This window comes from Pyxicephalus adspersus, chromosome 1, assembly GCF_032062135.1.
Source record: "Pyxicephalus adspersus chromosome 1, UCB_Pads_2.0, whole genome shotgun sequence".
Classification (NCBI taxonomy): Eukaryota; Metazoa; Chordata; class Amphibia; order Anura; family Pyxicephalidae; genus Pyxicephalus; species Pyxicephalus adspersus.
The window spans coordinates 170,372,332-170,384,334 of NC_092858.1; the positions used below are offsets into that span (position 1 = coordinate 170,372,332).

At 38.2% G+C, this 12,003-nt stretch overlaps 1 protein-coding gene across 2 annotated transcripts in view; it reads right to left on the bottom strand.

Moving 5' to 3' along the window:
• Window positions 1–2,749: 2,749 nt before the first annotated feature.
• The window catches only part of LOC140321620 (nectin-1-like), a 41,016-nt gene continuing 31,762 nt past the window's right edge, over window positions 2,750–12,003 (bottom strand). For both annotated transcript variants that reach the window (XR_011918989.1, XM_072398364.1), the window contains one exon: window positions 2,750–10,311. Coding sequence is in view for 1 of the 2 variants with exons in the window: in XM_072398364.1 (XP_072254465.1) it covers window positions 10,253–10,311 (59 nt within the window). In the remaining variant the exon portion in view is untranslated. The remainder of the gene's footprint in view (window positions 10,312–12,003) is intronic.

Here is a 12,003-nt window from a genome sequence, read left to right on the forward strand (position 1 = left end):
AGTGCTAACCTTATTTTGTAGGGGGTTTTAGGTGGCAAAACTTTTTCTATGCTGCCCAATAGAAATGCTTCAATAGTAGATACATGAAATCTATCATTTATGGTAGATGTGTGTGACATGTGGTTGAGAGCGTGTTTTACCTTCTGTTCTCAGTATAGAGACCCCATTCTGTGAAATTAAAAAAAAATAATAATAGACAGACCATGTTATAACTGGAGCTCCAAAATACTTTTTATGATTGTTTAATATTATGTTTTGTATAAATAAAATTTAATGTAAACTAATCTGGAGAATAAATTACCTACAGAGATTTATTTGTTAGGTGGCACCGTTTGGTTCCTCCCTTGTTTGGTTGACTAAAAAAATGGCAAATGGTTGAGTGAATTGTCAGATTTGGTATTGCTGTTTTACACGTGTAAGTGGGTCCCTATATTGTATTGTGTATAGTAGAGGTTATATAGTTCTATATATATAAAAAACATAAAAAGTACTGACAATTTACACAATTTTGTTTGATCCTTTATTAAAATATGCTGTAAATCCCCTGATGAAGCAGCAAGGAATGTTGAATTGAATCGTGTTATAAAGAAATGGTATAAACTTGCGTGATTAATGCCTTAAAAATCTCTTAAAATGTTTGAATCTAAATGACTAATCTCATTCATTCACTTTGCATGGCATCCCACAAAGAGTTTCAAAATGTTTAGAGCTGCATCATGATTTCCTTCCCTCCTATTAGAATTGCTCATACCTTGACCACATATACACAAGCTCACTTCAAACTCTCCCCAGCCATATTACTTTTCCTCTCAATCATCACTAATCTGCTCCACTATTCCATTTCCCTTACATATTGTATACTAGATTGTAATCTCCATTGCAGGGACAGATCCAGAGGGATAGTTTAGCATCACATATTGCTTTGGTCATGTATTGGATGGGAGCCCTTCCTAGGACTTGCTTTACCTAGACTCATTAAACGTGGAGGTCCTAGGTGAAACTTCTATCCTACAGTAGTCCAGCTCATTAATATTTGAAAGCAAAACTGTACTTGGTGAGTGGTGAGCTTCTGCCACACTCAGAACCAAGCAAACGAGTTGGGATTATGGCACAGATTTACCTGATTGCAGCAATGAAAGGCCCAGGATCCTGACACTGCCTAGGAAGCCACTGCAACTTCCATGGCAAAGCCCTAGACCCACCGAGATCCTCTTCAGCCATTGGATGGCCACATGCAATGAAGTGTAGGGCTAAATCAAAAAGTCACCAGTCTTCCATGTCCTTTTTGCTAAATAGCCCAGCCTTCCGGTGACTTTTTAGTTTTGGTTTACTTTAGGTGTGATTTAAATCCTGAGCTTCCTATTGTATAAATATCCCTAATACTGAGACTGTGGCAATTACTTTTTGAGTTGATCACACAGTATTATCAATGGCAATGACCAGTGCAGAGTCATATGGCATATCCGGAGCCCCTATTTATTGTACAGATCTGCATATTATGACGGTTTTATATGTTATTTATAACATACGGTATATTAGAATTTGAATCCAGAACATAAAGTGCAGGATTACAGATTTAAGAGGTAATTTCAGGGGGCCCATAGTTCCTTTTAACAGGATGCTATAAGTTAAATATTTAGGAATAGTTGCTGCTATGTGCAGCAATGTGATGGCCCTGATAGCTAACCGCAGAATGCCTTTGAAGGCTGATAAGAGAACCTCGTGGTTAGAATCAGCTTGTACTAGAATCCAGGACGGTGAACCATTATTTTTGTGCTAAAAATGTTAGACACATGGTTTACCGTCCTCATTAAATGTTTCACTTTGGATCATTGTTTAATTGTAGGTGCGCATCTATTTCTCTTTGCTCCCCTCAAACTGTTTTATTACACATTATTCTGCACATGTTGCAATGCAAGTCTAGCTATTTTATTTTTATTTAACAGTATTTATATAGAGCCAACATATGCAGCGCTGTACATTAAATAGGGGTTCTAAATGACACAGATACAGACAGTGCACAGGAGGAAAAGTGGACCCTACCCAGAAGAGCTTACAATCTAAGAGCTGGGGAAGTAGCATACAATAGGACGGGGGGTATAGAATGGTGGGTTAGTAGTGAGGGTTTAAGAGACAAAAGAAGTGGGTTGGGTGGGGATGGTTTTAGGGTTCTTAAAATGAGCAGAAATTAGAAGCAAGCCAAATAGGATGAAGAAGACCATTCCAGAGAGTTGGGGCAGCTCTAGAAAAGGAGCCGTGCATGTGATGAGGTTATGAGTGAGGAAGTCTTTAGTAGGTCATCGGAGGAGAGAAGAGAGTGACTAGGGGAATATTTTTTACCAGGTCAGAAAGGTAAGTGGGACAAGAACTGTGGAGAAAAGACAATGAGAAGAGATGTCAAGAAATTTTAATTTGGATCAGACTAATCAATTACAATTAAGAAATTTAAGAACCCCCCAAAAAATTGAACAGGTTATACATAAAAGGGGAAAAAGCCACAGCCAAAGACTGTAAACTACAATATAATAGAATATTTAGCCTTTTATGCACTTAAACTGTCATCATACTAAATTATGATAAAGTTCACGGTTTCTGGACATTGAGCAAACTTTAATAAACTAAACTGCAACATACTACTACTCCATTAGAAACATCCGGTAGATAAAGGGGCTGCAAAAAGTATGATTGCTGGTCCACATTAATGACTCCAGGGACTGTGAAAAGATTCATCCAAACAGGCAATTAGACGTGTGGGTGAAGAAAAGATTTTTTTTTCTATCAGTTGGTGTATTGTAGATGGTTCTCTTGTTGAGCCTACCCTGCACTCGGTTGTCCCCAGGACTTCTGTATGTAAAGGGGTGACATCTGGGGAAGGCCTGACAGAGGACCAGGGGCCCACAGATAATGCAGTACAAAGGATTCCAGCAAAGGCAGATCCAGAATACAGAGCCAGAGGTCATACACAGGTAATCAGTCCACCAAACAAAGTATCCAAGGGCAAACACAAAGCAGAGTCAGGGTCACAGGCTAAAGGACGGTCCAAGCAGCATACAATAACAGGGTAAGAAACAGGCAAAGTCAGTAATAGTAAATCCAATGCAAAAACACACCAGCAGCAGGTCTGCAATAAGGAACTGTGGAGGGAACCAGCGCCTGCACCTGCGGCAAGCTAGGAGGAGAAAATTAAAATCATCAGCATCGAACGGTCTCAAAGATTCTATCGCTTTCCATTTACATACTACCCAGAAGTACCCGGGCATCTCTCACTGAGAGGAAGATTCTCACGGCTCTATTCATAAATGCAGCCGCAATACTTCTCCTCTCAGAGTGAGTCATGCGGCTTGCGTTTATAAATGAGCGCGGCTGTGGGAAAAATCAGCAGATTTTTCCCACGGTGCATTCATTCATGAGCAGCCAGCGAGACTCACACTGTGTTCCTGCATTGGGAAACTCTATCAAAGAACAAATACAACTAGTAAAGGGCTGCAAGAACAATCAGGGGAGCAAAGGTCATGCAGGTTCCAAAAATTCGGTCTCGCTGACTCGCTGCAAAAACAAATTAAATAAATTTGCTTGCTCATCCCTAATAAAAATATAGCACTTTCTTATGTTAACTAATGCAATGAACATTTCAATATGAAATACAAAGGAAATCGCTCCTTAGTCGGAGAGATTCTTCATTGTGTGTTTATCATGGATCATCCTAATTCTGTAATTAAAAAGCAAAAACAAAGATGTAAAAAAATATGATAACATAACATCTATAAGCAAATTCAATAAGTGGCATTAACCCCCCTAGCGTTTTTCTTTCCGTATTTTTATGAAAAAAGCGGTACACTGTTTTGCATGGAAATTTATTTTACATTGTCTATATTTTACAAGTCTATATTTCTTAGACATACCTCACTGAAATATGTATAATGTTTAATAAATTTAATAATAAACTTTAAGTAAAAAAAAAAACAAGGGTGCATAAAAATACTGAAACCTGTAATATAACTGTACAGTAGCATATAGTATATATACTAGTATATAATTATGAAATTGGGTATATACAAGTATATAAGTATATGGGTTATGTGAATGTATATAGAATATACACTAGCCACAAGTATAGTGAGAATTAACTCAAACTATATTATTCTGTTTTAAAATGACTAACTCAGTTATTTGTGTTCTTTACTTCGGTTCCTGGAGGCGCCTTGGCCTTGCACCTGGTCAAACCAGATAAGAACACGATAGAAACTGCCAGCAGATAAGGAGACCATGGAAGCTACAACCCCCTCAAGAAAGCCAATTAAAAGTGGAATGTACAGCGGCAGTAAAAAGCAAAATAATAATTAGTCTGTCTCCAGGCAAATTAAAGAAGAGAGCAGCCCAGAATTGGATGACCGGTGATGCAAGGAACTGAAGTACATAAAATATAGACTTTTGCTTAGGTCTTCAGAGACTCCTTTAGACAGAGGAAAGGACAGTCCTGACCTCTATTGCCTTGTCTGTTGTGAGTTTCCCACACGTGAATAAAACCTTGACTCTTTTACTATACATCAGAAGTTGTCGTGAATAATTGTCAACTTACCATTGACAGTTACAAGTTTCCCCAATCGAAACCTCCAGTGCTCTCTGATCTCTAGTAAATCCTCAGGTATTCAGGGAGCACTAGAGGATTTGAATGGGGAAACTTGTCCCATTTAACCTCTAGTGCCGGGGATCGCAACAGGATTCCCAGAGCTGCAAGAATGATTGCAACTCTGAGAATCCCAGGGCACTAGAGGTTAAGTGGGGAATCCTGCAAATCCCCTGTGAATGCTCCTGTTATAATTTCTTTGATCTTCCGACCATCTTCCAGCCATCGGAAGTTTGAGGAAGGCATTCTCGCTCATCCCTATTTACAGCTTTCTGCATGTTTTTTTACCCCGAGCAACACTCGGGAATACCGCTAAACCTTGACCATTGTTAAGTAACAAGTGATTCTAACCGTCAAACATATTCTCCGCTGTCCTTTTTTCCACCAATATTTGGATTTCAGGTGGCTACATCTGCACTGCTGAGTCTATTGGATCACTGTTGTAGCCTGGGCATGCGCAGAAGGAGACTTTATGCGCGAAGAAAAAACTTTGCAGATCTCTTGCATGCGCAGTGAGATTTGCAAGTTTTTCTTTCATCCTATGTCACCCGATCTCGGGCCTGGGTTGGATGACGTAGGATGAAGAACCTGGAAGAAGAGATGGATGGATGTTGGGACGACGCAGAATCCGATGGAGGACACCCCCGGATGGATCGGACTGCCCTGCTGGATGGAAAGTAAGTGTATTTTTTTTTTTGGCAGTTTTTGGTTTAGTTCTACTTTAAGTCTCGATCAGGACTTTAAGGCCAGTGCTGCACCCTTTTTTTTTTTTTTTTTACAAAAACAAAAAAACCCAACATTTCTACTTCACTTAGTGGATTGTCTACTCTTCTATGTAATGTAAAAATGTTGAGTTTCGGTACACCCTAAGTTTAGTTTCAACTTCAGTTTTTTAGCCCTTCATTGATATGAAATGAACTGGTCTACCAATTTCTGGGTGTAACAGGAAGTAAGGGCTGGGGGAAACCCAAAGAAGACAAAGACTGAGATACAGAAGAGACACACAAGATGACACAGAAGAAGCACAGATAGCTGTGTCCTTTTTGGAAATTAAAATTTTGCAATTAAAGTCCCCAATTTGAAGCTATGTAGGAAAAAATTGTGCAAATTATTCTTCTATGTGGGGAGTTAGGGTAACAGTTTGGAATACTTTGCATAGACATGCCTGTATTGTTGAAGTAACCATTGTTTTCAACAGTGATTGCTTGGCTTACAGTAAAGATACATATATTACACCCTGATATTGTGGACTTGCCTGCATTACCTGGTATAGAACCAAGAATAATATATAGCCAAACAAAGTCAAGTAAATTCAAGCTCAGGCCATAAATACAATAACTCAAACACAAGCATTCAAATGACCTAATTTCTCGGTGTTTAAACCTTTAATTTAAGCCGGTGGCCCGATCCTGTTTACTGCCTCAATAACAATAATTAGGGCAATATCACTTCCTGAAGTAACTGGACAAAACTGAGTAACTCAAAGAAGCCTATTGAATATTTAACCAGTTTGGATATTTGTACTGTGAATGGTTTAATTCCAAAGGTTTAAAACACAGTTTAGAAAACAGAAAACACAGGCTTGGTAGACTAAAGAGCAAAATTCAGTTCTGCAGAATAGAAACCACATTGAAAGTCAAATAGAGTGGTACCTTGGTATAAATCCTTAATCCGTTCCAGATCCTTGGACCAAACCAAGGAAAACTATCCATTCCCATGAAAAAAAATCCTATAGTTATTGGCATATTATACATTAATGGGGATCTAAAACATAATTTAAACACTGCTGAATACTAAAATACATAAATACAAAAGCAATTAGATTAAATAAATGGAAATTTACCCTCCCTTTACCTTGCTGAGAAGAGTTGAGTGCCTAATAGAATGGTGCTAAGAATGGATGAGGAGGAGATGTTATGTATATCACAAAGTTATAGCGCGGGCTTTTCACTGAATGGTAGCAAATGGCGTACTGACGCTCGTGGGCAGTCCTGGCTTTGTCTCGAGCGAGGTAAATAAGGATAGCGTGCGGTGTTATGACTCATTTTGACCCATACATGTTCTAGCACAAAGGTTGTAAACCAAGCAAAGGTTCATGTCCAAACAGGACTTACAGCAAGTTGGACTTATTCCAAACGGACTTATACCGAGGTATCTGTTTTATTTTATTTTTTTTTTCAACAAAAACATCACATTACATACTACAAAGACCACTCTGCCACTCTATCAGTTTTACAATCTAACACCATAATAATCACACAAAACACTTATTCTAATATAAATTAACATACAGAATATCTAAACTCAAGGAAACAAAGTTGTTTTTTCAGATGTTGTTGCATTAAAATAAATTATTCTTTTGTTTTTGGGTTTAGATATAGGTTAATCTGACTGAATAATACTAAAAAGTGAAAGAGGGAGTTTAGGACCCCTGCAATGTCAAAATGCTAAACCACTATACCACCATGCTGTCTTGTACATCCTAGAATGAAACTTCTAAAAACTTTGCTTTTCCCTCAAGCTTCTATCTACACTTTACAACCAGGATTTTACTTTGGGCCTGATTTATTTTCAATGCCCCGGATTCTTGCAGCTGAGCCAAGTTCTGGGTGTGGAGTTCCGTGATAAAGAGTATATACATGGCTCATACATACATACCAAGGCTGGAGGGTATACACATTCATCAGTGAAGCTGGGTGATCCAGCAAACCTGGAATGGATTTCTTAAAGGTAATTCTGTACCAGAGTAATCTGGACCAGATTCATTCCAGGTTTGCTGCATCACCAAGCTTCACTGATGAAAGTGTATTCTCACCAGCTTTGGAGAGCTTTAATAATTCAGGGCCAATATTATCTGGTGTTCTGCATCAGAGGCAGACTACATCATCTCTACCTGCATCATGAATCCTGCAATGCTGCAGTGCTGTGGTCCAAATTCTTGACATTGTGAACATTAGACATTGGGCAATGAATGGCTCCCCTAGTACATTCCTGTGCACATCCGGGCCCTGCAACTAGTGACTCTTCCTTGTAAAAGCATTGCTACTTCTTGCAGAGATCATTCATTGAACATACTGTATGTACCAAGTTTTTCCAATACAACAGCTAACATAAGGACTTCAAAAATAAAAAAAAAAAAATAAATAGATACAAAAATGTTATCAAACCTCCTAATGGCCCTTAGTCAGACATAAAATATTCACTCACTTCTTTTCTTACGAATATTTCTATTTTTTTTTCTATATTTTCTTTTGTTCAATGATATCATAACTTTAAAAAATCTTGGTGCACATACATTTAAAGTAGCACTGGTCACATGTAGGGAAATTAATTGTTTTATTTGCCACCACACCAAAACTAAAACTGTTAAGGAATGACAAAGGTTTTGGTGAACAAACAGGCTTATGGACTGCAGCTACTGCTCTGGTCTAATATTTAAAAATATTTAAACTCTTCTTGTCTGCACACAACTTTATTCTTCTTCTCATAACTTTTTGTTTGTATGTATGAGCCATGTATACACTCTTTATCACGGAACTCTACACCCAGAACTTGGCTCAGCTGCAAGAATTTCGGGGCATTAGAAATAAATATTTATTAGAAGACATAAATAGCCCACACGGAAGGAGGATTAGAAATAAAAAGTTACTTTTGCATCCTAAACGACTAAAGAACAATGAATGGCTCTGTCATTATTTCCAAGCAATTAATAATGATAATGAGATTCTACTCAGAAAAAAAAGAGCTTCTATGTATCTTCAATGCAAAGGATGTTCCTCAACCCAAGAAATGCAACAATTCCTCAGTTCATGGTAATTTTGGAATTGCATATCAGAGTCCACTTTGTACATATTTTCTATAGAGCTTTGTATGAAGCCAATTAGGTTTCAGCTGGTACCAGAGACATCCCCAATCTGGCCAAGAAGAAGCCAAGGCAGACGTATGCTGCGTATGCCTATGTATGTAAGGCCGGTGATCCCATTCTCCACCTCACACGATAAAAAAACTTTGCAATCACAGGTAACAAAAAGTCTGGGGGATTCACTTTTTGGCTACAACTAACTATATAGCCAAAATTTTATAAACATTCAACCAACATAGACATCCCATTCCAAAACATTTTTTGGCATTTATCTAGTTGGTTTCCTTTTCGGCAACTTTAACAGCCTCTATTGGTAATGTTATTTAGAATTTGTGTCTGTTTGCCATTTTTTTTTCGTGGGATGGATTTGCTCATAGACCCATTCTTCCAGAAGGAGTGGGGTGGTCCTAGAGAATTTTTGGAGCCATACAAGTGATGGGCGTATAACTTTTGTGGTGGATGGGTAGTGACTTGGGCAACATCTTCAAAGAATTCTGTTAATAGGAAACTGACAAGTCATGTATATAGAAAGAATTCTACTGGAAAGGACATTTGGAGGGGAAATCGAGTATAGGGAGGTAAGGCTGCAAGCCAGTGATAAACCACTTTAACCTCCGGCATTTTATTACGTAAGCAATTTCACCGAGAAGGTGATTTATACCTAACAGAAACCTACTCTTTCCCCTTGCAATGCATATTTCACTTTGCTTAGTAAACAATATGCTGTTCTGCTGACTCCAAACATCAAATCATATGCAAGAAGATATCATGTTAGCATTAGATTTCCTTGAACTTGAAAGGGTATTTTTTGCATAGCAAATTTTAACCACGTGCAATGCTATATTGAATTATCAATTGCAATGTGATAATTCACCTTGGTAAAGGAACAGTCTAAATGCCTTTAGTAAAGTTGCCGCTTCATGGAACTTGGCATTTCTGGCAATCCTATGTATAGGTCATTTACATTGCATTGTATGGTCCTCTAGGCCTTTATAGGCCACCAGAGTTATCAGAAATGATTTTGTTTTACCAGGTATGGAGGAACACGTGATTGCTGTGGATCAATCAGTGACGTCATGTAGGGACTTTATAGCCCTGTGTAGGCTGCGACTTCAGCTACTCCCAAAATTGGGAGGTAATGAAGCCAACAAATTGTTAATATATGAGTCTGGAAGGTTCAAATTAAAGTAAACGTGTAGCTTTACCTAAACGGGGTATAACACAGATTCATTTCAAGCAGGCATGGGTTCCAATAATGTAAGGATTGGGTGTCATGGAAGAAGAAGGTTGATGTTATCTGAACGCTCCAGTCTGAACCCTAGATTGTACTAGTTGCACATGCTTAGTGAAATCTAGCTTACCCAAGGGGTAAGAGCTTCCACCCCCATCCGGAATAACCACGATGAAGAACCTAGTACAGATAACAAAAAACGTGAACGTTGACTTTTCTTTATAATGCATCAAATCATTTGTAATCTTTTCATATACTGTATAAATATTAAATATACATTTATATATACAATAAGAAGAAATAAATAGTTGTTGGAAGAAAATGAATTAATTGCTTGATATAGCGTTACTCGCAGACATGTGGATCATTGTTAAGGTGTTTCTATTACAGAAAATAGTGCATTATAAAACTAGACATTGGCATCTTCCCCGGATGGATGGGGACCATGGTTTTGTTGGTAAATAAAATTGATCTCTCCAATTTTAGAGGTAGATGTAAGTGAGATAAAACACCCACAGACTTCCTAATGTCTTCACATCATCAACACCTCTGATCTCTCGAGGTTCGGTGATCTCCTTTTGCTTTTGGAATCTGGAAAACATGAGCATACATAACTAAGCCTGTCTCTCCCACCAAGACAAACCGCAGAAAATTACTATACCACTTGTTAATAGCCACACAAAGACTGATTTGTACAAAGATCTCATATTACTGGTGCGCTGTTCACATTAACAACATAAACTATACAAAAAACAATATAAAATAATTTTAAATTCATAATGCAAAGAGGATATAAATCAAAAGTGATGTTCAAAACATGTTTTTTCAACCACTAAAGCTCAGTATTTGTTAAGCTTCAGGTCATACAATTAACGTGCACTTCAATAACCCAAATGTATCCAAACGTGTTATTAAAGTAGCAGAGACCGCCAAGAACGCTGCCCTCCCTTCCCCTCCCACCACACCCTCGTATTTATAAAACATAAACATACAATAAAGTATGTAATATTTCTCTCGAGCACAAACCTTCTTCCCATGAACTGAAGAGTCATAGTATGAATGTTTGTATCATTAATAAACAATATTCACCAAAATGTAGAGGGTTTATATAGATAACAGTAGATTTGAGCAACATGTGTAGAATCTGACAGGTCCATGTGTTTTAAATGGCAGTGATTGACTCTCTATTAAAGAATGGTTTTAAATGGCGTCTTCATTTTCAGTACATAGTACATTAATGCTCAGTAGCAATTGGAGTTTTGGGCGAACACCAAGATGCCACTTAGGTGCCAATTAATGGTAAACTTCCATTTGTAATATCTTGGTTTTCTTGTGTACACGATACAGGAAAAATGTCATCACATCCCAATGTAGTATGATGGAAAAGGAAAGCAATGGCTATATGATACTATAGAACCGAGTAACATGATGGAGAACGGAAGGGTTTAAAGAAGCACAGGGTAGCATGATGAAGAAAGGAAGTTGTGAGGGACTATGACCCTATAGAGCACAATATAGTATAATGGAGAAGGGAAGGCGTGAAAGACTATGAACCTATTTAGCACAATAAAGTATGGTGGAGAGGGGATGGGGTGAACAACTATGAACCTATAGATGATAATGTAGCATGATAGAGAAGGGAAGATGTAAAGGACTTTGACCATATAGAGTACAATGTATGATGGGGTGAAGGACTTTAACCCCTATAAAGCGAAATATAGTATGATGGAGAAGGAAAAGGGTGGATACTATGACACTATGGAACAGAGAGTAGTATGATGGAGAGGGGAAGATGTGAAGGCCTATGACCCTAGGGAGCACAGGGTAGTATGATGGAAAAGGGAAGGGAGAACAACTATCACTCTATAGAACATGGTGTAGCATGATGAAGAAACGAAGTTGTGAGGGACTATGACCCTATAGAGCACAATATAGTATAATGGTGAAGGGAAGGCGTGAATGACTATGAACCTATTGAGCACAATAAAGTATGGTGAACCTATAGATCATGATGTAGCATGATAGAGAAGGGAAGATGTAAAGGACTTTGACCGTATAGAGCACAATGTATTATGATGAGGTGAAAGAATATAACCCCTATCAAGCAAAATATAGTATGATGGAGAAGGAAAGGGGTGGATACTATGACACTATGGAACAGAGAGTAGTATGATGGAGAGGGGAAGGTGTGAAGGCCTATGACCCTAGGGAGCACAGGGTAGTATAATGGAGAAGGGAAGGGGTGAAGGCCTATGACCCTAGGGAGCACAGGGTAGTATAATG